This window comes from Dipteris shenzhenensis, chromosome 13, assembly GCF_047967505.1.
Source record: "Dipteris shenzhenensis isolate YYH24624 ecotype China chromosome 13, Dip_SZ_1.0, whole genome shotgun sequence".
Classification (NCBI taxonomy): domain Eukaryota; kingdom Viridiplantae; phylum Streptophyta; class Polypodiopsida; order Gleicheniales; family Dipteridaceae; genus Dipteris; species Dipteris shenzhenensis.
In genome coordinates, this window is record NC_141608.1 from 53649137 (window position 1) to 53674504 (window position 25368).

The window sequence follows — 25368 nt, forward strand, 5'->3', positions numbered from 1 at the left end:
ACGAATTTGACTTACTAAGTTGTATAAGGAGCGAGTATTGGCAATCACGCTTGTACGATATCAAGTCATAATCAAGTTGTGTAATAATCCATGGACTTCCATAACATAGTGATCACCAGAAATGCTTGAATGCCAACACAAGTCACCATGCCATAAGTAGTCCTTATAGGACAATGAAGAAAAAACGAGGGTTATGCCATGGATGGCACTAGATGAGATATGTTTTTGGCAAGACTATCAACATAGCCAATTTACTTTCTTCCAGATATCTTCCATATAGATAGACAAATGCACCTACTAAAAATAGAAACACAACAAGATTCATGAATACTTTGATGGTGCAATCCAACTAATAGCTAAGGATCTATTTGACAAGTTTTTACATTCTGATAAAATGTAGATGTTAGAAAAGAGCCTCCATTACCTGCATCCATCCACAAAGAAGGAATGTTAGAACAAGAAACCTTCTATCATGGAACTGCAAGCTTCAACTCATAGCTCCACTTCTAATCGATGTCACATTATCATAAACAGTTATCAATAAAAACAAGTCAAATCTTATCATTGATACTCCTTGAGGCACTTTGGTATTAGCGTCAACGGCCTCTATGTATTCTATAGTGAGGAAGAATATCGGTGTATCCTGAGGCATATAAACAAGTTATCCATTATCCTCAATTGTAGTGTTTATTATCATACCCCTTCCACAAAGTACATCGTAGTTGAAAACCATCATTGTGCAAAAAATCTAATTATAAACATCGCCCGTGAGTAAGCCCTAAGGTATTCAAAGTAAATACCAAATGCTACTAAAATTAAGCCATAGTAATGAATAAAATATAAATGTTAAAAGTAATCTACTTTCAAGTCTCATAATATTTGTAAATATGATCATAGTGATCAAGTATATTGCCCGTTTGACCTATAACACGTGAGATTTTTTTGAGAAAACAGACCAACCCGCATATTAGAAAGTTCAACAATATCCATACAACTAAGTATGGATGCAAGAAAAATAAGAAACAATTCACCTAGTGCAATCATAGTATATGTATAAAGTAAGATTTGTATGCTTGCACATTCATAGTAGAACCTAAATTCTTTTAGGAGCCACAATTTGCAATCTAATCAAAACATGTAGTGTTATAAAACGAGACTATCAACTCTCATTAATCAAGTATATCATCCTTCGATCAAGCTTATCACCCATCAATCGTCCAACGTCATCGTAATGCATCGATTTTTTAGCCAATGTTATACCCGATAACCTCATTCCATCCCACTTTGAATGTGTAAATAGTGTGATGAGACACAGATTTCGACCAATCGATATCAACAAAGAGTGGGAGAGGTGTAGCTATATATACTTTAATGGGATAATGAAACGCTCCACAACAGTGGTGGGTATCTCAGTCATTTACAATCTGACACAGTTGCCTTACAAGAGCATAATCAATACATGTATGCTGGACACCATGGTCATTTTGTTGGTTATGATATCTTCTTTGCAAAATAGAATGCTTTTTTCGGAGTGATATTTTGAATCAAGCATGGTTTTCAGCCTACTATTGCATTCAATGATGCACAGGGCAAATGGATGGTTATGTAATGTCTTATACAAGGACAAATATTTGAATTTGCCTCGGTGTATGCTCCACAATTCTCTCACAGTAAAGGTATGGTTTGGGATGCTATGCAGCGATATCCCTGGCAGTAGCATGCCTTTCTTTGTGGTAATACATCAAGGAGATAATACATCAAGCTGCACACATAAGTTGGTCACAATTAATGCTACAGATCTTTGGAAGGAAGGTTCCCCTCTGCTGCGAGGTTTTACTTTTCAACATAATGCTCAGTCTTTGTATCAGGCTCGATTGGATCATTGGTACAGAATCAATCCAAAGCATGGTGACATTCTCAATTGTTCCTTATGGCTAGATCATGCCTTCACGCATTCTGATCATGCTCCTCTTTGCTTAAGGATCTCCTTTCATGAAATTCCAATTGATCGCTTGTCACACAGGAGACTTCTCATTGTGAATAACAACTATCTAGCACATGATCGTTATAAAGAGAGAACTACTCATATATAGCAAGAAGATTGCGCGAATTCTGAGGATTGGCCTGTAAGGTCTTTGAGTTATCATCTGCAAAAAATTGTGTGGTGAAATAAAAGAATCCCCCAAGAGCTACAACCCGCATGGGTCCACAAACATCACTATGAACCAAATAAAGCTTGCATGAGGCACCAACTCTCCCATCCTTGGGAAATGCAGAATAGTGCATCTTACCAAGCAAACAAGGTTCACAAACATGCTTTGAAGACATATGCACTTTGGGAAGATCAACAACCATACCATCCTTACATAACTTCACCAAAGCCCCAAACCTCTCATGCCACAAATGGGAATCTGCCATGGTAGAGGAATCAACAGCAAAGGCATCTGTATCCGCAAGTCCAACATCATCCAAGCATCTATCATAGGCATCAAGTCTATACAGCCCTCTAGTCAGTGTCCCAGTCAAGACCATGGTAAAGGCATGTGTAGCTTCACCAAAACCCCAAAGTTGAGGTGTCCAAACCTCACGCCACAAATAGGTATCTGCCATGGTAGAGGAACCAACAGCAAAGGCATCTGCATCTGCAAGTCCAACATCACCCAAGCATCTATCATAGGCATCAAGTCTATACAGCCCTCTAGTCGATGTCCCAGTCAAGACCATGGTAAAGACATATGTAGCATCAAAACCCCACACCGAACACCATCAAAAAGAACCTAATAGCCACAAATAGCTACGACTGAAATAGAGATGAGGTTCTTGCGAATGCCTGAAACATAAAGCATAGTAACAGAAAAGCCCAATGCTAGTCTTGTGCAAAGTTAGCTAACTCATGTCCATCATCTGGACTAGTAGAACCAAATACTGCAAGACCAGACTCTTCTTCTTTTCAGATGCAATTCTCTTCTACATTCAGAAATATCATGCCCAGGTCTCCTGCAATAGTTGCATCTCTTCTTCTTCCTTTTATCCCCTGAAGAAGAGGCACCATGAGAGTGCACGTGCATGAGGGGGTTTACTAGTTGAAACCTTGCCTTTGCCTTTGTTTTTATGCTAGGAAGCAAAGGCTTGATGACTAGCCATAGAAGCACTGTGGTTTGCACGGCTGTGTTCCTCCTGAAGTAAGAGGGCAACCAGCTGCTCAATGGAATAATGGTTGGCATTGCCACCTGCAACCAACCTCAATGTAGTAGCAAAGCCCTGATAAGAGTTAGGAAACCCATCAAACGTATTAGAAACAAGCTGAGAATCAGGCACCACCTCATCAATGTTAGCCAGTTGCTCTTTCAAATCCTTAACACTGGTAGGCATCCATGTTACCACCCTCTTCAAGCTTCAAGTCCTTCAACTGCTTGTGGGGATAGGCAACCCGTGCCTCATTCTGCATTTGATATAAGGATGCAAGCTGATCCCACGCTTGCTTTGGTGTCTTGCAAGACCGGATATGAGGGACATAACCCTTTTAACTGAAAGAGCAATCAAGGCATGTGCTTCGGCATCACAACCATCCCACTGAATCTGCTCCTGTGTAGGAGGCAAAGTACCTGTAGTAGAAGAGGCAGTTGCTCAAGAAGTAGCATTAGACCCATCACCAAATGAGCCTGAAGCAGTACCTGTAGTACTTGAGGTAGGAGCTATAGGACAAAAAGCTGCATTACATGAAGGCCTGACCTCAATGCCTGAAAAAATGTTTCACAAATTCTTGGCAACTAATACATGCCCATCATGTATGCCCACATGGAATAACTTGTGCTATCAAGCTTGTCCTCTAAACCAAGCATCCCAAAAAGCCATTGATGCAAATAGAAAGCAAATACCACAACTAACAAAGGCAATACTAGTGACTGCACAAGCCTCAAGGCTTTCAATGCAACCAAAAAAAAAAAAAAAGAAACTTGCTGTCCCTAAGATGCTGAGTGGACAGCAAGTATTCAGCTCAAGGTGAAGACCTTGATGAAAATGTCCAGAAGTAGTTGGAGGAGACTATAAAATGGTTGTAACAGCTGGAACCGCCTTTGGGGAGTGTGGAGGAACAACTGCCCCTTCAATATGAAGTGACAATGGCACAAGAAAAGAGGACAAATGCCAAGATAAGGCTGGAATGTGATGGAACAGCAGTGAGCTATGCTTTAAACAGAAAAGAGCTTGAAAGGAGGCTTCCACGAGGTAGGATCAGCACCTAGAGGAGAGATTTCAGCAGCTCGAGGCTGAAAACAAGCTGGAAATGGCTGTCCAGATTTTGACTTGCAGCCGAAGGGCTTCCAATGAGTACAGCAGTCCCAAGTGCCAAAGTCGGTGGCCTTAAATGCTCCAAAGTGCAGCAGCAGGCGCAAACTCCAAAGTCGGTGGATATAGATGCCCCGAAATGCTGAAGCAGGCTCCCAAGCTCGAAGTCGATGGCTGTAGCAGTTCCACAACGCAGTAGCAGGGCCCAAATGCCAAAGTCATCTGCAACAGGTGCTCCACAAGCAAAACCGACCTCACCAACAGCTCCAGATGTAGGCGAAATACAAACATGTGAGAGGCAGCTGCAGCAGCAGATGGAAACAGCTCCGAACCAGTTCGAGAATCCTGAATGAAGCCAAAAAACAAGCAGCCGATGTCCTCAGAGGAGCCGCCAATGCTAGAGGAGCCCCAGGGAATGGATTTATGGCTATGGAATGGCTTGAAACTGCCTCAGGTAGCTGCAGCTAGCACTACAGCCTTGGAAAATGTGCCGACCAGCAAGGAGATGAGCCAAAATGCAAGAGAAACAGGCCTCCAACAGCACTGGGGTGAAATAGCTGAGGGGTGGATCCCTGACCTGCTCTAATACCGCTATAGGAAGAAATGCAGATAGGAAGCAAGGAGATAGAAGCTCAAGCTCAAAGAGTACTGCTGTAATGAGAATGCTACACAATGAATGGAGACTCAAGAGAGAGCCAACATAACAAAACCCTAGGGCTAAAAGCCCTAACTAGACTAAGTGTCCTAACTATGCTACATGGTACATGTACTAACTGTACCAACTGCCCTAACTGACTGTACCTAGGTCTACAAGGCACATACCAAGGAATGAATGGCACCTAAGGATAGCCCATAGAATAGCCAACACCGGATTGACATAAAACCTATCCAGCCTAGCTCCACGCTAGATGTCATTAGTGTGGCAGTTATGCCAAGTGAAGCAAAAGATGTTTTAAAGAGTGGATACACACCAATCCACTAGCGCACCATCATCCACTCTTCCGTTTCAGTTATGGTCATCTCATGCGCGTCATGCAAGCTGTCAGACATGGTAACTACCATATTCCAATCGCCATCCCACAACACCTTCCTACCAGACACAACACTATGTAACCGTGACCACAACTGTGCACAAATTTGGGAGTTGTTGGCAGCGTATACACTGACCACTAAAACCTGAGTCGAATTGATCGTTGCCTCAATCACTATACAGGATCCATCATCTGCCTTCTCGATTAGTTGGGAATTCAGATCCAAACGTACTAGTAATGATATGCCACCCTGCCCTCGCCAAGATGAGTTACAAAAAATTGTATAGTGATTGAGCTGAAAGCCAGAAAGATCCTGCATCCCTATTTTAATCTCCTGCAAAGCGCAGATGGTAGCACGAGTTTTGCGTAAAAATCTGTTGACAGACCTTTGTTTCCATTGGGAGCACACTCCCGTACATTCCAACTCAAGAATGTTGTGGATTCCATAATTTCCATATCACCATCCTCACCACCCTCCATGAAATCAAGCAACAAAGTATAGATGTTAGTTAAGGCCAGCTTCTTCCTGGCAGCTCCCTTAATTGCACTAAGCACGGCTTACCATTACGGGCAATGCTCATTGGTCTAAAATGTTTATGCAACCTTTAGCATTCCAAGAACCCCCCAAATCATATTTTCTTTGGTCCGAAGGCATCTATCTAGTGGATGATGTGCTTAATGATACAAGCATGGTTATATCATTTCCATCAACAGCCAGGCAATATGGTTTGAGTCAGCATTCTATGGCATTTATTGCAGCAAATGCTTTATGATTTCTAGCCTTTACCTCGCCTTCAGACTACTCATCAACTCAAAGATTGGGTTTTCCACTCAAATGATCCTACGTGTCGATCATTGCCTCTGGCACATGTTATAGTTGCCTCTCTTTAAAAGCTTTTGCAACCACCTTCATGGATGTCAACTCATGCAAATGGTGTTTGGTTCTCAATGGTGGAAGAAACGGTTGAGGCAAATTTGTGATTCCAAATTTCCGCTTCATCAACAGTTTTCCTTTTGAAGGGCTCTCCTTGGGGTTCTTTGGTTAGGACATATCGCTTGCCATGAAACCGGCCTTCAGTTTCCTAAAGAGCAGTAGACCATAACTTGCATTGCATAGTCATTATTCACAGCCTCATTGCATCATTTCCAACCACTTAACTTAAACAACACCACTTAGAAACAATTTGAGAAATAACTGGATGGAGGCTAGAATGCCCCTGCTCAATGAAACCAAGTACAAGACACCACACTGGCCCCAAACACTTGGCGCCCCTTCCCGTATTTATTTATTTCTTTAGGAATGAAATTGGTACATACAACAAGGGCTCACCCTTGTGCTCTGCCCCATGGGCAATTCCACTGTCCAAGCCAACAAACCTTGGCTATAACCTACATTCCATCCTAGTGCACACACTAGTACCCAAGTGCCAAGGCAAAGCTAAGGCATTCACCATTTGTCCACGACCAACTATAAAGGTATCCAAGCATTCCACAAAGACTATAACCAACTGTTAATGACCAGGCATCCATACACTTCCCAAAATGCTCAAGCAGCCTCAAGGTTTCCAAAATGCAATACACTGCCCCTCAGGCACTCTCCCAGGCACACCCTCCGTAACTGAGTGTCTACTAAAGCCTATAAGGTTTAGAGGAAGCTCCAATCAACAAATGGAGCAACAACAAGCTTCCAAAAATCAACAAATGCAATCACATGAAAGGGATAGCGACCAGAGAACCCAAACCAGCTTCAACAGACTTCAATCCAGCTCCGAAACACCTCTAGAGGCAACACATCCAATGTTGAGGCTAGCAGGAGGAACTGCCAGCTAGGAGAGGAGAGGGAAGAGAGAGATAACGAGCTGGAATCAGAGAGGGAGAAAGAGCAGGAGGATCACGGGAAGGAGAGGAAAGCGATCAGCCAGCAACCTGCCTAGGGGTGTGTGCAAGGAATCGTACGGTCAGCCACCCAACTTGGAAAACTGCACGTACATTAATCAATGCACCCCAGGATTGGAAAGCGATCAGCCAGCAACCTGCCTTGGGGTGTGTGCAAGGAATCGTACGGTCAGCCGTAGAACTTGGAAAACTGCACGTACATTAATCAATGCACCCCGTACAGCAGCAATTAAGACCTCCGGAGTCGTGCAACAGCCTGTACACTTGCATCCAGCCTCGATCTACGTGCAAAGCAGTCGAAAAAGCCTGTACAACTAATCTTGGGAGGCGTCACTGTAGCAAAAGACAACCGTACAAATGCACAAAGGGCCCACCAGCAGCCTGTGCAACGGTACAGCTGCTTCAAATCACCAACAGCAGGTCCATACAGCCATACGGTGACCTCGAGGAGCGTGCAATAGCCGTACAACCTGCAACATGCATAGGACTCCGTACAGCCAATGATCAAAGCGCCTTGGGAGTCATGCCAAAAATGTGAGCAAAGGAGTAGCCTCAAAAATCATGCAACAACAAGTAACGTGGGGAAAAGGCGATCTCCAAAAATGCGTGAGAAATGAATCACCCCATAGAAAATGTACGTTGGCCTTGGAGGAGAGGAAGAGGGTAGGTATGCATGAGCGAATGCCACGTGGCCCCCTCATTAAAGCTCTAACCCTTGCAAACCAATGGAACATTTGTTTGCCCCTCACATTAAAATCCTAACCCCTTCTAACCAATGAAACATTGGTTTCCTTGGACCTAACTTTAAGACCCCTCTAAACCTTGCCTTGCCCCTAGCAAGTAGGCCTAGTGTGTGCACCTAGGGACTTGTGGGAAGTGTCGCTTCCCCTCGGCTAGCCCCCTAAGCCAAAGTTAGTCACGGTTCATAACTTCATGTCCCCGTGACATACCCTCCTCTTGAAACAGCAAACTATCAAATTTGTTGCTATAAACATAAACCACTAGCAATGATGATATGGTATAGGAGAGCACGCGAGTCCATCCATATCTCAATGCATCATTCATGTGGAGTGACTAGCACACTCATCATAGAAGTCCCGTAGCGGATGTATTGTCAGCAAACAATACCTCAGGTGAGACATACAGTGTCACCAAGTGACTTCTAGATACCGTGAGCTTGTCTGTTGACAAGGGGGTGGAGGAACTACCCCCCTCTTTAGCATCAGGCAATGCTCCACACCTACGCTCTAACTGAGCCTGAAGGAGCTACAACCGAAGTCAGCTCAAAGCACAACAATTGAGTGGACTACACCACTCTGAGTGAAATCTGCTAGTTCACTCACCTCCAAAAACTTGAACCACACACACATGGCAATAATGGATCCTAGGAACATAGATCCCGGTACTCAATATCCTTGCAAACTTGCATCACCGCAAGCTGAATCGGTTCAGCCAATCTATGCTAGACTTGGATCCTTGCCTCATGGTTCAAATCAAAAACCAACAGCCATGTACTAAATAGATTTACTGCTCAAGCTATGCCGGGCAACAAGAGCAACCAAAACAGGCATGTGATACATGGATGTGTTGCTCTAGCCATGCCGGGCAACAAGAGCAATCCAACAGTAGCAAGGAATATTTATTCTGCAATTTACCATTCAGCCTAGAAGAGTAGACTCTCCATCTTCTGACTAGCAGGGAAGAACCATCCTGCAAATTACCATGCAAAACTAGCAGGGAATAAACATCCTTCAAATAACAAAGCAGCCTAGAAAGAGGAGGCTCTCCAATTTCTGGCTGTTACAATTATTCATACCAATATTACTGCTTTTACCAAAGGAAAACAAATCTCCTAGCGCGTGTGGCTGTCCTTTTTTGCTTCTTGTGCTCCCATAGGTTGTTTCCGTATACCATTGGGACAATCTTTGGCCTGATGGCCCTCTTCTTTGTAAAGGAAACACTTTCCAGCTTCAAATAGGGCTTCCCGTTCCTCAAGAGACAATCTCTCTTTGGTACTGAGCTTACTATCGGGTCGATGGTCCACATCAAACTTGACTTTGGTCGTCTTGGCAAATTTCTTTTTCGTGAAAGAGTCATCATGCTGCTAGGCTGTAGTAGCATTCTCAATCAGCTGAGAGATGTTGGAGACCTTTGTCTTGGTGCAATAGTCACGAAACTCCTTTGGCAGCCCACAACAATACTTTTCCACTTACTCAGACAATGATACGGTCCTATACGAGCTAACTGGCAGTAAGGCCTCCCAAAACTTTTTGTTATACTTTTCAAGGTTCTTACAGTTTGCGGCATCCAGCTTATGCCATGCTGTCATTATATCCACTTCAAAAGTGGTGGTGAGCCAAGCAGATGAGAAAACTTGCTTGAACTCAACCCAAGTGTTAGGGGCTTTACCCTGCAAAAGCAAACTGGTCCACCATTGGAGTGCGTTACCCTTCAAGAAGGTGGCTGCCTTTCATACCTTGGTAGACTCTGTGAAATGACCACCAGAATAGGCAGCATCAAACTGTTGCACAAATGTCAGACCCTTCAATCTGTCCTGCATCCCATTGAAGGTTTCAAACTTCACAGCTGCCCCTCCCTCCTTATAATCTTTCAGCTCACCTTTGGGAGGAAGATTATCATAAACTGGGGGCTGTAAATATGGTGGACGCATCGTGGATCCCATATCCTGCACCATATTGCCTGTGCCCATGGTGGGGTTGACCATTCCAAAACCCATTCCCTGCATCTGTGGCATACTCCAAGTGTTGGTCATCATTCCTGGCATCCCTGTCTGCATACCGGGCTGCATCCCTATATTTGCATACATCATATTGGCATTTGCAGGGGGCATTCCACCCTCCATATGCTGCTGCAAATTCTGCATTCCTGGCTGGAAACTACCCAAGTATGTACCAGGCATGCGAAGCCCTTCGGTGGGCTGTCCCACCATTGACTTAAAAACTGATCCTCTGCCAAAATATCCTGGATGCTTCATGGGCTGAGGGAGGACTTGCTGTCCTTGATTAACTGAATGAAAAGTATTGGCATTACCCGCTACAGGGGTGACTATGGGCATATCTGGTGGCTGTCCACTGAAAGATACACGCCTCTGAGTCTTCTTATGCTTTGTCTGCTTCTTCTCAGCTGTCTTTTTGCATCCAGGGGGAACACTACTACCAGGAGAAGCTTGCATAATCTCCATGAAAGCATGTTGCAGCTGTGACAGGTCTCCCGCTGCACTTTGCATTCGTAACTGAAAAAGGGCATTGGGATCAAGGTCCTCTGCCTCATCTACCTCATCCTACGAATCCTCAGTGGCATGCTCAGGACAAACATGCTGTCCCTCATAATTTTGCTCTTCTTCACCCTCACTAGTGTTGTGCTCCTCCACAAAGCTGTCTGCTACTTGCTCGGAGATAGTCAGTGATCTCTCGCGGTGCGACATGATTGTTGATGATATGGCTGTAATAAAAATGCAATGGGGCTTTCTTCACCCAACACTCCCAGGGCTCGCCTCTGTACAAAGATGGTGATATCCCGGCAATGGAACCACTAAAACCGGCCTTCAGTTTCCTAAAGGGCAATAGACCATAACTTGTATTGCATATTCATTATTCACAGCCTCATTGCATCATTTCCAACCACTTAACTTAAACAACACCACTTAGAAACAATTTAAGAAATACCTGGATGGAGGCTAGAGTGCCCCTGCTCAATGAAACCAAGTACAAGACACCACACTGGCCCCAAACACTTGGCGCCCCTTCCAGTGTTTATTTATTTCTTTAGGAATTAAATTGGTACATACAACAAAGGCTCACCCTTGTGCTCTGCCCCACGGGCATTCCGCTCTCCAAGCCAAACCTTGGCTATAACCTGCATTCCATCCTAGTGCACACACTAGTACCCAAGTGCCAAGGCAAAGCTAAGGCATTCACCATTTGTCCATGACCAACTGTAAAGGCATCCAAGCATTCCACAAAGACTGTAACCAATTCTTAATGACCAAGCATCCATACGCTTCCCAAAATGCTCAAGCAACCTCAAGGTTTCCAAAATGCGATACATTGCCCCTCGGGCACTCTCCCAGACACACCCTCTGTAACTGAGTGCCTGCTTAAGCCTGTAAGGTCCAGAGGAAGCTCCAAACAACAAATGGAGCAACAACAAGCTTCGAAAAATCACCAAATGCAATCACATGAAAGGGATAGCGACCAGAGAACCCAAACCAGCTTCAACAGACTTCAATCCAGCTCCAAAGTAGTTACATGTTCTTCCCCATTTCAGGCATGACCAATGTCAATCCTGTGGGCCAGTAGTCCCATGTTCTTCCGCGTTTCGGGCATGACCATTGTCAGTCCGATTTGATTACAAGTTGGTGACAGCACTAGTCTCCTCCATGCGGCTAGCAGAGAGTGGCGACACCACAGGGTGGTATGCACGTGTCTCCCTTTGGCTTACTAGACATGGTATACATATTGATCGGCTGCCTCCTTTTCAGTACATTCTGGATGCCCCTCCCCCACTACTCCCCTCACGAGATGAGATTAACCTTATCATTCGGTTAGATCTCCTCCAGCTACATACATCCAGAGTTTAGATCGAAGCCCATGAGCTTCCTACCAAAACTCGCTTCTATCGTGATCAATTCTCGAAGATATGTGAGGAGGGCTTCATCACTAGACCACAGTACCTTGAGGACCGGCGGGTATCACACGCCTTGAGGATTGCCATCGGACAGATGCGGGTCTCGTCACATCAGCTTGAGATTGAGGCAGGGCGAGCAACAGGGATCCCTGGAGAGAGACGACTCTATAGACTATGCACCACAGGGATGATCGAGACAAAGGAGCACTTCTTATGTTTTTTGCCCAATCTACTACGAGATACGTGGACGATACCATTGACTCTTCCTAGAGGACTCTGGTTTTGGTCCACTCACATGACTGATCCATTTCTATGACCAAATTTGTGTTGGTCTTTATCTCCTAGAGATGAGGAGACACAGAGACATGCTCATACGACAAACGAGACAGCAGCAGCGAGAGACCATAGCAGATTAGATAGATAGGAGACAGCGACATGTTACTGACTTCTTCACACTTGAGATTGTACTGGGTCACTCTGACTCAGCTGATGAGGTGATCTCTGAGCTCCATGCCGATTGGAGACGACATCACAAGCCTGCTGCCTACACTATCCGAGCTCGCCTGATCCCCTCCCTTTTTGGAGAGCATCGCTCTAGCCATGGTGTCACTGCTGATATGTCTCTCAAAATCCGCCATACACATAGACCTCGTCCACCCCCACGTCATAGCTCTACTCGATAGCTATTGATATAGGAAATCCTCTCTACTCATCAAGCTACTTTGGCACCCGATCGACACGATACATCCTGATGATATCTTCTATATTGCTCTCTGCACCCACGCAAACAGTAGATGCTTGCTCTCTTATTGTTACCCCTTTTTTAAAAAATGTTCAGTTTCAGCCCCATGTAGCTTGTATGAGATCTCTTGTCGCCCTCTTTGTCGCATAGCCCCGCGAGGGCTTATGACGACGTTAATACATCATTGAGGAGGCTAGACACACGAGACAGAGAGTCTATTGCTGTTTTGTGGACTTCCACAAGGCATTTGACACAATACCACGCGCCCGACTCATCAGAGAACTCCAGGATTTGGGTTATGGACAGGAGGTTATAAGGGCTGTAGTGGCTTTATATGAGAGGGTGACAGGACGTGTCCGCATTGGTTACAATTGGTTTAGGACATGGTTGGCCCCCCCTAAGCTTCCAGTGAAGCTCGAGTTTTACCGCACACCTTGTCTCCAGATCTCACCAGAGGGATTCATCATTCCGCCAGGATACATACAACTACATTTCCCTCATGCACTTTGGATTTCTCTTGGTCAGTTCAGGGTCTCCTCACACCGACTACGCATCGAGAGCAGACGAGCAGAGGGCATTCCACGAGAGAGTCGCATTTGTACCTTTTGTGATCTACAGGAGATTGAGTCCAAGGAGCATTTCACTACCATATGCCTCATCTACTATGCCATCCGAGGTCAATACCACTGCCTCTTCCGCGACGGATTTGGACCTCTTACTTGGCTCCTACTTTACCCAGACCAGCGATGTCTCGCCGCCTTCCTACATGAGATGACTCAATATCGAGCCACACTCATGCGTGCTCAATTGCGTGACCAGTCGGGGCAGCCAGATCCTGCTTAGAGGCCCATCACCAACTTCTTCCGACTACCAAATCCAACACCCCAACTGACCCGACGTCAAACACGGGATCGAGAGCCAAAGCCTCACTAGATGAGACAGCGGACTGATTTACTTTTCTGCGCACTAACATACCTGCTTTCTTCTCTAGTTCCGACACCTGACCGACCAATGTCTTTGTGGCACTAGTTCGACACTGAGTCATCTCCCGCCGACTTTAGCGACGACAGAGTTCTAGAGGACAGCCCTCCATCATGGCTTTTATGCACCCCTGTTCAACACCAGAGAATCATTGATATCTAGCTATCTATTGATATATTTTTATAGATTTATAGACATATGGATGTACATGGATAGTTCTATCCTTTGTGATATTACTTGTTTTTTTTTGCTACGGGATTGTGGGTCCATCTTGAGACCACACCCGCCTAGTGCATTGTACAAGATTGTCTCATAGGCCTTTTGTCTCCCGTAGACTTTGATAAACTCTCTCTCTCTCTCTCTCTCTCTCTCTCTCTCTCTCTCTCTCTCTCTCTCTCTCATATCAGATCGCCCAACTGGGGTCACCGTTGCATACATTCGTCATAGGGCCCCCCATCGCCCCAGATGTGCTACCGCCACCAGGCAGCACGATGTCAGAGACCAACCAGCCATCGCAAGATTCTTTTCGACCCACCCGACGGCCCCACTGTGATTGGCCTTTGCGCCCTACCCTCCCCCCTTTTTTGTACCATCAATCTGGTGCACCATTTTTTTCCACATCATCTGCGGATCAATCTGGAGATTGCTAGACACTTTTTGTATTTTGTATTTTGCATCAAGATCAGTATCAGTATCAGGACTAGACCCACCGTCCATCATACATACATACATACATACATATATACAAATATATATATATATATATTGGGTAGACACGATCTCGATAGTCCATTTTGAGACCACCACCGTCATGTCCATTGTATCAGTCACCTTTAATCTTATAGACCTTCACGGTCTCCTAAAATTTTAGTAATCTCTCTCTCTCTCTCTCTCTCTCTCTCTCTCTCTCTCTCTCTCTCTCTCTCTCTCTCTAGTCCCATGGGTCTGTTGCCCCCTATGGACAATATATTATATACGTCTACTTCTCTGCGTGTGTGTGTGTGTGTGTCATCCTGAGGCGTTGGGATAGAAGGTACACACAAAGACAAGAACTTGGGTTCTCTTAGCAGGTACCAAAACCCCTTCTCTTTGTCGAACCAGCCAACTTGAATTATCTGTGCCTGATAAGCAAAATAATCAACTTTTAATCACATACTCTTAATAATTTTCACTAAAGTTTATGATCGACTTACTAAGTATTAATGCTAATAAAACAAAAAGTGCACAAAGAACTTTCTCTTTACTACTACCAATCAATCAGTTTTGCAATGTGAAAGCATGATAGCTGGAATCGTTGGAAATAGAAGACTTTCTACTTACTTCAAAGAAGCCAATCGAATATGACATTGACAAGAACATGTAATATTCGTAACAGATACAGCTAAGCATGAATATCAAAAAAAAGTAAAGTTGCCTCTTTACAACATCGCTAAGTTTTTGAATTGCACGACCTATATCAAACCTAGAGCAGTCATTGGAGATCTCTAAGAAAACAACACTATAATGACAGGCTTGAAATTAATTCCATGCCTCAATTAAACCAACTTGCTACGTCCCATTCAACACTTAAGCGACATATGCTCTATCTATACCACACCATAAACTTAATGCAGGGGACCTATTAGTGTGGTTATACTCTCCCGCTTTGTCTCTCCTCCCTTGTGCATACATCACCCATATCCCCACCTCCCTTCTTCCCCATTGGAGTCCTCTCATGCAACATTGCCCCATTTCCCAATCCCCCTTTCCTCCCTCTTGAAGTGGTCTCTCTCTCTCCGAGTGTAAAGCCCCCTTCTTGGAACTGGCACTTGAAGGCCAATCTTGGATTGGTGCTTTAGACATAAACTATCAGGGAAATGATGCAACAAATGGAGGCCTTCAGGAAAGATCCTCGGTTGCAGCATCTATTTGCCCAAGAGGAGGCCCCAATTATAGCTCAGGATGTCCATTTTAGTGGTTCCCTGATCTATACAAGGCCTTTGTTGTTGAATGTGATGCATGCGGAGACAGCATTGGAGCAGTGCTCCAGTAGGATGGGCATGTGGTAGCATACGACAGCAGAAGGCCCCGTGATGCGGAATTACATATAGGGGTCTATGAAAAAGAATTATTGGCTGTGATCCATGGTCTCACCAATTGGAAACGTGACCTTTTGGGAGCTGATTTTGTTGTTAAGACGGATCACCAAAGTCTCTCGTACTTTCTGACACAAACAAAGCTATCTGAAAAGCACTTTAAATGGGAAAATTTGTTGTCCATGTTTCATTTCAGATTGTGTATGTACCAAGAGTAGAGAACAAGGCAACAGATGCTCTGTCTAGGAGATCTCAAGTGCATAATGTCACTATTGCCTATCATCAAGACTTACAAGATATGCAGTCCCAATATGCAAAGGATCCAAACTTTGGGGAAATTTTCCAGCAAATGCTTGGACAGCCTCTAGTCAGTACTCCATGAAAGATGGATATCTCATGAAAGCTGATTGCCTATGCATCACCCGAGGGTTAAGGCAGAAAATCATGGAAGAATGTCATGCACCACCCTATGCAAGACACAGAGGGATTGCCTCAACCACCCAAGCTTTGGAAAGATACTTCTTTTGGCCAAGAATGCGAAAAGATTTGTATTAGTTTGTCACAGAATGCCTAACTTGTCAAAAGGTCAAGTATATAGGCATAAGACACCTAGTCTTTTGATGCCACTCCCAGTACTAGAAGGCACTGTGGGAAAGTATAGCAATGGACTTCGTGTTTGATCTGCCAAGATTGAAAAACGGGAATGATGGGATATGGACTGTTATTGAGCGCTTTAGTAAGCAAGCTCATTTCATTCTAGATAAGAAGACAATTAAGGTAGATCATATGGTAAGGGTGTTTATTGCACAGATATTTAAGCACCATGGGATGCCTAAGTCCATTGTAAGTGACCGTGATCCCAAAATGACCAGCCTATTCTAGAGAGTTTTGTTTGACAACTTGGGGACGAAGTTGAATTCTTCTTCTTCATTTCATCCTCAAACAGATGGTCAAAGTGAGATAGCAAATTCCACTATATTGGATTTGCTTAAATGTTACGTGGCTGAGCAAAAACTAAGTGGGAAAAGTATCTCCCATTGGTGGAGTTTGCCTATAATAATACAATGCCTAGCTCCACAAGAAAAGCTCCATTTGAGGTCATCTAAGGAAAAGTAATTTTACCCCCAATCCTTCAGACAAAGGATGAGATTTTTGCAGCTGATGAGTATGTCAGAGATCTCGAGACAGCTTTCAGCCAGGTACGGACAGCCATAGAGAGGTCTCAGTTAAAGCAAAAGGAAGCTGCAGATAAACATAGAAGGCAGCTTGACCTCAAAGTTGGAGAGTGGGTACTTCTAAGGTTTGAGAAGACAAGGCTCCGCAAGATGAAGGGTAAAGAAAAGGCGTATGCTAAACTATTCCCCGGGTACTATGGGCCATTCAAAGTCATACATGAGATAAATCCAGTATCCTTCCGATTGGAGTTGCTAGATCGCTGGAGGATTCACAATGCCTTTCATGTGAGTCTTCTCAAGAAGTACCAGGACCAAAACCAATGGAACCAGTTCTGGAAGACCCACCAGTGGTGGAAGATTTGGAGGAGATCCTCCAACCAAAACAAATTGTGTACCATACTGTACATAAGGGCCCCCAAGGCAGGAAATTTTACAGATACCTTGTAAAATTTTAGAACTATTCGGCATTACATGCCAAGTGGATGGATGCAGACATGTTGTCTGACCATCTAGAGATCTTGGACATCTATAAGGAAGCTTGTTGAGGACAACAGATTAGAAGCCGAGGGGATGTCACCACTTATAATTAATCATTGGATTAATAAAGTTGATCAAAGTTTGATTTGAATCAATGCATTATTTAATGGTCAAAGATGGGCAGATTCCAGTCAGGGACTTGACTCAGGATTAGAGACCCAGGTAGTTGTTAATTAAGAATTTAATTAATCAACCAAAGATTTTGTGAAAGGACTTAGTCAAAGCACTGACTTTGTCCTAAAGGAACTTGGAGGAATCCAAGTGAAGGGGAATCGGACCCCAGTGGATTAAGTCCAAGGAACCAGATTATATTAAACGAGACTACCGGCCCAGTGGATTGGCAGTAGCAATTCCCAAAACTCGGGAGAATACGGGAACCGGCCCAAGGGTTAGACTAGGTGATGGTGCTTAAAGAGTTGGCATGAGAATAACAAAATGCATGTAGCGACATGTGTCAACCTCTCTGGTGTTCATGTATTAATAGGTGAAGAGCTCTGTGGAGTTCAGAACAAGGAGGCTTTTGACAAAATACATAGTGGTTGTGACATGGATGCTCATGGAGTAAATGCATCTAATGACATGTGTCGAGCTCGGTCGTGTTTAGAACTAAGAATTTTAACAAATTGTATGCCATTATTGCACAAGTGTGGCAATCATTACGCCCAAAAAAAATCCGACACGAGTGCACACCCATCATAAGTTCAAAATCTCACCCACCAACACGTAACGTTGTACTCTCAAAAGTGCCCTCAAGATAGTTGTGTGATTGGCTTCGGTCACCTGAGAACCCAGTATTGACTTCGGTCAAGAGACATTGATCTTGGTCAAAGGGATTTGACCTTGTTCAATGGAATTGGAATGACCCACCAGTATATGTTTATGTTGTGTGCACGCATGTGGGCAATGGGGAGTTCCCTGGGATGTGAGCTGAGTTCTCTTGGAACATGCTGGTTTTTTTTTAAGCCAGCTTGTTTCTCTTTTCCCATTATCAGTGCCTATGGGATTGCTGATTTGTAGGATTGTATTGTGAAGCATCAATAGATGTCGGAGAAATGAACACATCTTGTTTTGAAAGTATACTTATTTTCAAAGGTGGAACTAGATCATCTTTCACATCTCCATTCTCAAACTGCTCTTGTTCACCTCTCTTGTTTGACCTCCGTGTATGTCACATTGATGTGAGAGCTTTGGCGTGGGCAAGGCAACATCATCATCTTCCTAAGCAATGTCACGGGCTGGAGGCTAGAGCAACTCCAGAATAGCCACAAGCAAACAATAGCCAGATTTTCATTGTCTACAAGCCAACTACACACAACCACTCTCCTTAACATAAAACTTCCAAATACCAAATATACTAGAAAAATGTTATTAATGGCTTGATGATTTGGAAAAGGAATGAGGAGTGCAATGGGGACGAAGATAAGTGGACAAATTTGCTCGAGGTATCTAAGATAATTATTGGTGTAAACAAAAGATTTGCATGTGCTACTACTACATTAAAGTATGTTTTATGAAATGTGGAGTCCCTCTTCTTTGTATGAACAAGCAATGGTTGAGCCATAGAAGAGGGTTAAATGTTCGACAATAGATGAATTTAGTCTCTTTCATAGAATGAAATTGTTACTTTTGGTTGAGGTCTAACCAACATAAAGGTGGCGTGGTCCATTACTAAGAGCTTCTCAATTCAGATAAGCACTGCAAATTGGAAGTAAGACCAAGCCTTTGGGAGATAGTAGACACAAGTGATGCTTGTCCAAGGATGCAACATAAATCATGCAATGATGATTTAATTGCGCCTTTTTCCATGCCTTACTTATTGAGCTTACATTGGCGTGTTGAGACTAAAATGAAATAATAAGTTTGGACTATTGTTTGATTAGCCTTCTCCCTTCAGTGCTAGCCTTTATTATGGCTGAGTCTGGCCAGAACCTCCGTAGCTTTGTCAAAAACTCAGTATGTAGACTTTTGTATGAATGTATGCTCGTGTGTGTGTGTTAGAGCATATATTGATACAGAGTTCTACACCCACTACTGGGCGCTAATGACGTTAGTGGGGATGTCATGGTAACTAGTCCCTACTATGCATGATGGAGTTGATGGTTTATAATTGATTTGATGACTACCATGAAGTTATAAATTGCACTTCTTGTTTAAAATTTTTAATTTTCATGTGATGAGTTTGGGCATGTTCCTGAATTCATCTAGGGATATATTTTTGCCGTATTAGCGGACATTCAAATTTCCATTTGTGAAATTTTCGCCCAAGTTACGCATAAACTGTGTCTGCAAATTTTCAACAATATACTATATAGGGATACTAGTTGCATCTATCCCATCAACATATGCATTCTATTTTAGATTTTTATTTCTTCAACTACCCCTGTTGTTGTTTGCATTAGCATGCATTAGTGTAGACTTCTCTGTCCACCATTAGAGGCATAAACTGTGCTTTACAACTTGGTAATTGTCTACACCTTTCTCAATATTGTAGGAACGTATGCACAATTTGATCTGTCCAGAAATTGTCTTTGTTTATGTTCTAACATGATAGATCAAGGAACCACCTATGCTACTCTCAAGCAAAATTTTCTTTTTTCTTTCTTTTTGGTGCAGCTACCCTTCTGTATTCGTTAATTCATATAGTAATGCTCCCTTCAGCAATTTCATGTAGTATTTACGGCTTTAGCTAATTTATACGGGAGATACCCAAATCGCGTCTTTTGATCTCGAAAATGCTAATTCTTGGTTGCTCTCTAAAATTTGTGGCTTGCAATTACCTCTTGTCTCTTATGGAACTCATTTTGTCTCCTCTTTCAGTCTGAGATCCAACTTTACTATATAAGGCATACTTGCACAAACTGCTTGTCAACATGGACTATTCCGTTCTCGCTTACATTGGCTTAAATTCCCCAGCGTATTCAACAAACTGTTGTAGGCAGAAGTCAAGAAAAAAAAATGTGAACTTGATATGCCTATGGATCCAAAGCCTGTAGCTCTTTTCCAAAAAGTTCTCAATTTAGTTTTGTTCTTTTATGAATATCTCAATCTTGACATCATGGGTGCCACTCTATTAGTTTCTATGCAGCAAGAGTAACGTGATTATCAAACAGATGATTCCACATGCCAATTACAGACGACATCATCTTCAGCTGCGTACACAATCGCATATGCTGACAATTATCCCAATTGTCACAAATTTGTGAACTTGCCTTATCTAATGGGAAAATCCATTAAAACCAACAATGACGAGGTTATTTGCCCCAAGTCGAATCCATCTTTGCTCTGTACCAATTTCATATGTCGTCTGTGAGGATTATCAACGATTCTCTTTAGAGGGTGGAATTCAATAGCTCCGTAAACATTCCGTCTTCAGTCAACATATCTGGCCGGAAATCACATCGCAGACCCCATACACCACTGAATTTATTTCTTTTTGGCTAATCGGCAGATTGGAACAGCCGTACCCAAAACTATGTCGTGCAACTGCGGGCATATCAGGATCCTTTTCTCTCTTGCAGAATCGGGATCGTTTGCACTTTTGTGTTCTTACGCATCACAATAGTTCCTTCTCATAGGGAATACATGCATAAGGATCTTTCTTACTCTTCCCTGATCGACACAGGCAACCTGAAAAGAAGATCCCCAGAGCAAGCAAAAGAGAAAGAAATAACTCTAAATGCAAGCAAAGCTGCAACTGAACTGAGATCTTATCAAGGCCAATATTCAAGCAAATGGGTGGTTGAATGCCTCCACAAGGTGCAATGAAGAGTGCAAGGGAAAGGGGAGGAAAGCCAAGGATGGCTGAGGGAGAGGGGAACATAGAGAAGAAAGAAGAGGGAGAAGAGGAAAGGTATAGAGAAAGGGGTAGGAGATAGAGGTAGAGAGAGAAGTGAAAAGGCGTAGAGGGAGAACTTTGTATCAATATATACTCTCAGACACACAAGCGCACAAGAGCATACATTCATACAAAGGTCTGCATACTGAATTTATGTCAAATCTCTGAAGGTTCTGGGCAGACTCGGCCACAATCGAACACTCCGACTCAGCTCAAACAAAGAAACATGGAACTCAGCAAAGTCAAAGAAGCCAGAAAAGCAGGAAAATGGGCTGCCTACCAGACTGTAGAAGCAATGATTAGGGATTTTATATCCAAGCCTAAAGACTCTCCATCTTAAACTGATGTAATGAAGGCCACCCTACAATAGGATCTAGAATGTAGATGGTGTTTTGCTATGTGATAAATAATCTCCAATTGAGTTGCCATGGGCACTCCTTGATTTTTTGGTTGTGCTTTTTGCCTCCTAGTCCCGCAACGGCTTTTGAAGTCATTAATCAGAGATTGTAAAGCTAAGCCTCACTGATATACAAAAGGCCACTCACTGATGAGCATAGATCATAGATTTTTTTTTTTAGTAAGCTGGAGAGGAGATGCAGTGGGCACCCCTATCACCTGAAAGTAGTTTAGTTTAGTGATGCTGTTTTTGTGCCATGGGCACCCCGAAGTGGATTGTAACTAGACTTTCTTATGTTTCTAGGTCTCATAGGTCATTTTGGCCTTTTGTAGATGTTACTAAATCATTCTCTCTCTCTCTCTCTCTCTCTCTCTCTCTCTCTCTCTCTATATATATATATATATAAAAGAAAATTTACATGTGCAGAGAAAATTTACATGTGCAGGGTCAAACTCTGCAAAGACATGATACAAATGAATGTCCATTGGCTTGAAGGATGAATATTCAGCCCGTATCTTGTCCAGCATCCTGACCATCTCAATCTCACTAGCTCCACATCTCGGCCCGATACACCTCCTGCCCCTCTGGAACTCCAAGATGATACAAGACCACAACTGCTTGCAAGCTGTTTCAATCGCTTCCCTGGCACTGTCACCGACTCCTAGAAATTTAAGAATACTTATCACCTATTGGAACCTCTCTCTCTCTCTCTCTCTCTCTCTCTCTCTCTCTCTCTCTCTCTCTCTATATATATATATATATATGCCAAAGAACACAAATACTTACATGTGGCGTAGAAAAAAATATAGAAAACTCTGTCTCACATGGGGGATGTCTTACAGCATTTGATGGCAGATTTATTGAGATGACATACTCCAATCATTGAGAGAACTGTGACTCAGCTTGGAGGACTGGCAAAATGAAGCTGTCCCAAAGACCCCTTGTCATTAAATTCAGAACAGCAGCAAATAGAGTCACTCTTATGAGTATGAGAGGCAGTCTAAAAGGAACAAAAATATACCTAGATGATGATCTCACTTTAATGCAACAGGAGCATAAAAAGGAAGGCATGGCCGAAGTCATGGAGGCCAGAAATGCAGGGAAATGGGCTGTATACAGAAATGGGAAAATCATAATCCGAGTTAAGACAAGCAACAAGGGAGGCAAAGATCAGGAAGATCTAGCAGATGAGGGCAAAGCTCGAGAAGAGTCAGCAGATGGGGGTTTATGACGGTGTCAGCCTCCTGGTTTAGATGCACTGCGAGATTGAAAATGGCTGTCTGGAATTGCAATGGGACTTTACGGTCTGACACAGGAGGCTTCTCAGAGACTTCATACAGCAAAACTGTTCCCCTTTTCTCTTAGTTCTGTGCAGGCTCCTTCCCCTTTGTTTTGACGGGCCTCCCCCTTTTAGGCTGCCCCAGATAGCCTATTGCTGACTGGGTGCAGCAAGTACTGTTTACCAATGTATGCTATGCAGGAATTGCTATGAGCTTAGATGAGGAAATGACACATGCCAAACAGTATGAATGCATTGGATACATGGCAAATTGCTGAAGCATAATGCCTACACGAGGATGTATGGGGGAAACAAGCACTGGATAATGCAGTGAATACCTACTTGACAAGTGCACCACAAAGCAAAGAGTCGGAAGTCATTGCAAATCTTAACAGAATCATTATGATTCTCATTGATAAGGTCGAAAGTCTAGAATCCACCAATATTATACGTATGGCTCAGAAGTCATCTGTAGATAAGGCCCTACAAGAAATGCGAAGACAAGGGACTAAAATGCGAAGGCCCTAAGTTCTCAACGCTCCAATCTTCCTGCTTCCAGGTTCAGCCTCCCGTGCTGCCCAGGCGACCTGTTCCAGGCCCAGTTGGTCCTGATTTCAGCTCCTTGCTCCTGGTCCTCGGTTGCCCTGGTTCTTGCCTCCTGCAGGCCAAGATCTACAGATCAAAGTTCATGGTTGGCATGCCCTGTAAGTGGCAATAGGTGCCGCTCGTTTTTTTTATAATCCAAACTAATTCGCATATACAGGGTCTTATGAGATCTGCCGTATGTAACGTCAGTTATGTGCATGTTGTGTGTGAAAAAACTACTCTGTGATCTATGCCTCCGAGAATTAAGAGTAATCATGCGTGACCTTTGGCTTTGACTTGCATAGGCAGGATTCACTCCTATGCTTATTCCGCACGTTTCCGGACCAGGATTCATGAAGCGATGTTCAATATGATCTAATTTTGGCATGCGTATGATGTTTATGGACGGTGGCCTGGATGATTCTCGTCGCTCGTCTGTTCTTTTTCAAGCACAATCCATGTTACGAAAACTTACCAGAAAAGTTAAAGGTATCGATAAGGGCTATAAACGGAGGCCACTGGTCTTCTTTCTTTTCTTCCTCGTGCTGCTGCTCCAAGCTCATCACGCACATGAAGTAGAAGGACCAGAGGCTCCCATGCTGAGTGGGTGGCCGGGTCTTGTAAGGAAGGAATGCGTTATCAGTGCCGGTCATCCTCAGTGATCTCAAGACAACCATCTCTCTCTCTCTCTCGCGCGCGCGCTTCCTACTCGCCTGCAAAAATGGTTGCCTGGGCGTGAGTTAACATCCACCTCGTTTTTTTACTTGGCCAGCACTAGGATGTTTTTTGAAATTCTGAAATCCTGTGCTTCCACATGGCACAATGTACACCCTTAGATTTTTTAAATTCTGAAAGCCCAAAAGCTTTTTTTTTAATTCTGAAAGCCCAAAACCTTTTTTTTTAAATTCTGAAAGCCCAAAAGCTTTGAAAGCTTTTGAAAAGCTGCGTAAAAAGCCAACTGCGTAAAAGCCCAAGGCAAAACCTTTAAATATAGGAAAAAAGCTTTGAAAGCTTTTGAAAAGCTGCATAAAAAGCCAAGGCAAAACCTTTAAATATAGGCGAAACAAAAACATTGTAATTTCAAGTGTGTTGCTGTTTGTTCATCATTCATCATCACCATCAGGTTTGCTTCTACTTCCTTACTTGTTACTACCTAGACCCACGTTAGGAAACGGTTGAGCGAGAGTAGTATGTTTTGCCATGCTCTTGCTACATCGAGCTAGTGCTTCTCCGTTTATAAAACCGCCTCTGCGCCTCGCTTTTCTTCTATTCGTGATTTTTCGTTTTGCAGATCCTTTGTTTTATACGGCAAACATACGTCCTGTCTATGCTGGAGACGAACCAGAACTATCTTAGGATTGTATGCATACTAGTAGTGGCACTTTCCAGAAAGGTTGAGCTCTTTTCTTCGTGTTTGGCAATTGCCATTCGGATTTCATTTTAGGCCTTATGAGCATGGTCGAAAACAACAGTGTCTATGGCAATTGAGGGAAGCAGGCCGATGGAGGGAAGGTGAGTGGAGCACATGAGAAGGCAGGGCAGAGAAGGAGAGGCTGAGGGCGGAGAAGGGGAGAGGGAGGGCGTAGGGGGGAGAAGGAGAGGCGAAGGGGAGAGAGTGAGAGGGATAGGCAAATTGAAAATATTATCTATGAAGAAGTACAAAAGCCAACCAACTAGATTGGTCGTCGGATGGGTGTGAAGTCTGAACATTTGTGAAACATGCCTTACATTTAAGGTGTAGTGAAGTATTTTCTTTTTATGTGAGATTTAAGTCCCCATCTTTATTCACTTTCACTTGCTCTTTTCCTTCCCTTGAAATTTATATAATATTTATGGACGTTTGTTAAAAGCATGGCCATAGTGCTTTAGCCACCTTAGTGTTAAAGAAATGAAAATAACTT

At 43.4% G+C, this 25368-nt stretch overlaps 1 protein-coding gene across 3 annotated transcripts; it reads right to left on the reverse strand.

The window, feature by feature from the left end:
- Positions 1 to 14621: 14621 nt before the first annotated feature.
- LOC147895582 (uncharacterized) lies at positions 14622 to 24185 on the reverse strand. 3 transcript variants are annotated; one of them, XR_015542037.1, is made up of 4 exons: positions 22625 to 23062; positions 22444 to 22528; positions 22041 to 22264; positions 14622 to 14705 (listed from the first exon to the last, which is right to left on the reverse strand). XR_015542037.1 is itself a non-coding variant. In XM_087384194.1 (3 exons), exons 1-3 carry the CDS (start codon positions 24142 to 24144, stop codon positions 14696 to 14698), a joined length of 423 nt encoding a protein of 140 aa, XP_087240320.1. In that variant the 5' UTR covers positions 24145 to 24185; the 3' UTR covers positions 14622 to 14695. The 3 variants fall into 3 exon arrangements, 1 of the variants encoding a protein (XP_087240320.1); XR_015542036.1 differs by having other exon boundaries at positions 22444 to 23054; XM_087384194.1 differs by lacking the exons at positions 22444 to 22528; positions 22625 to 23062 and adding an exon at positions 23943 to 24185 and having other exon boundaries at positions 22041 to 22251.
- Positions 24186 to 25368: the final 1183 nt, after the last annotated feature.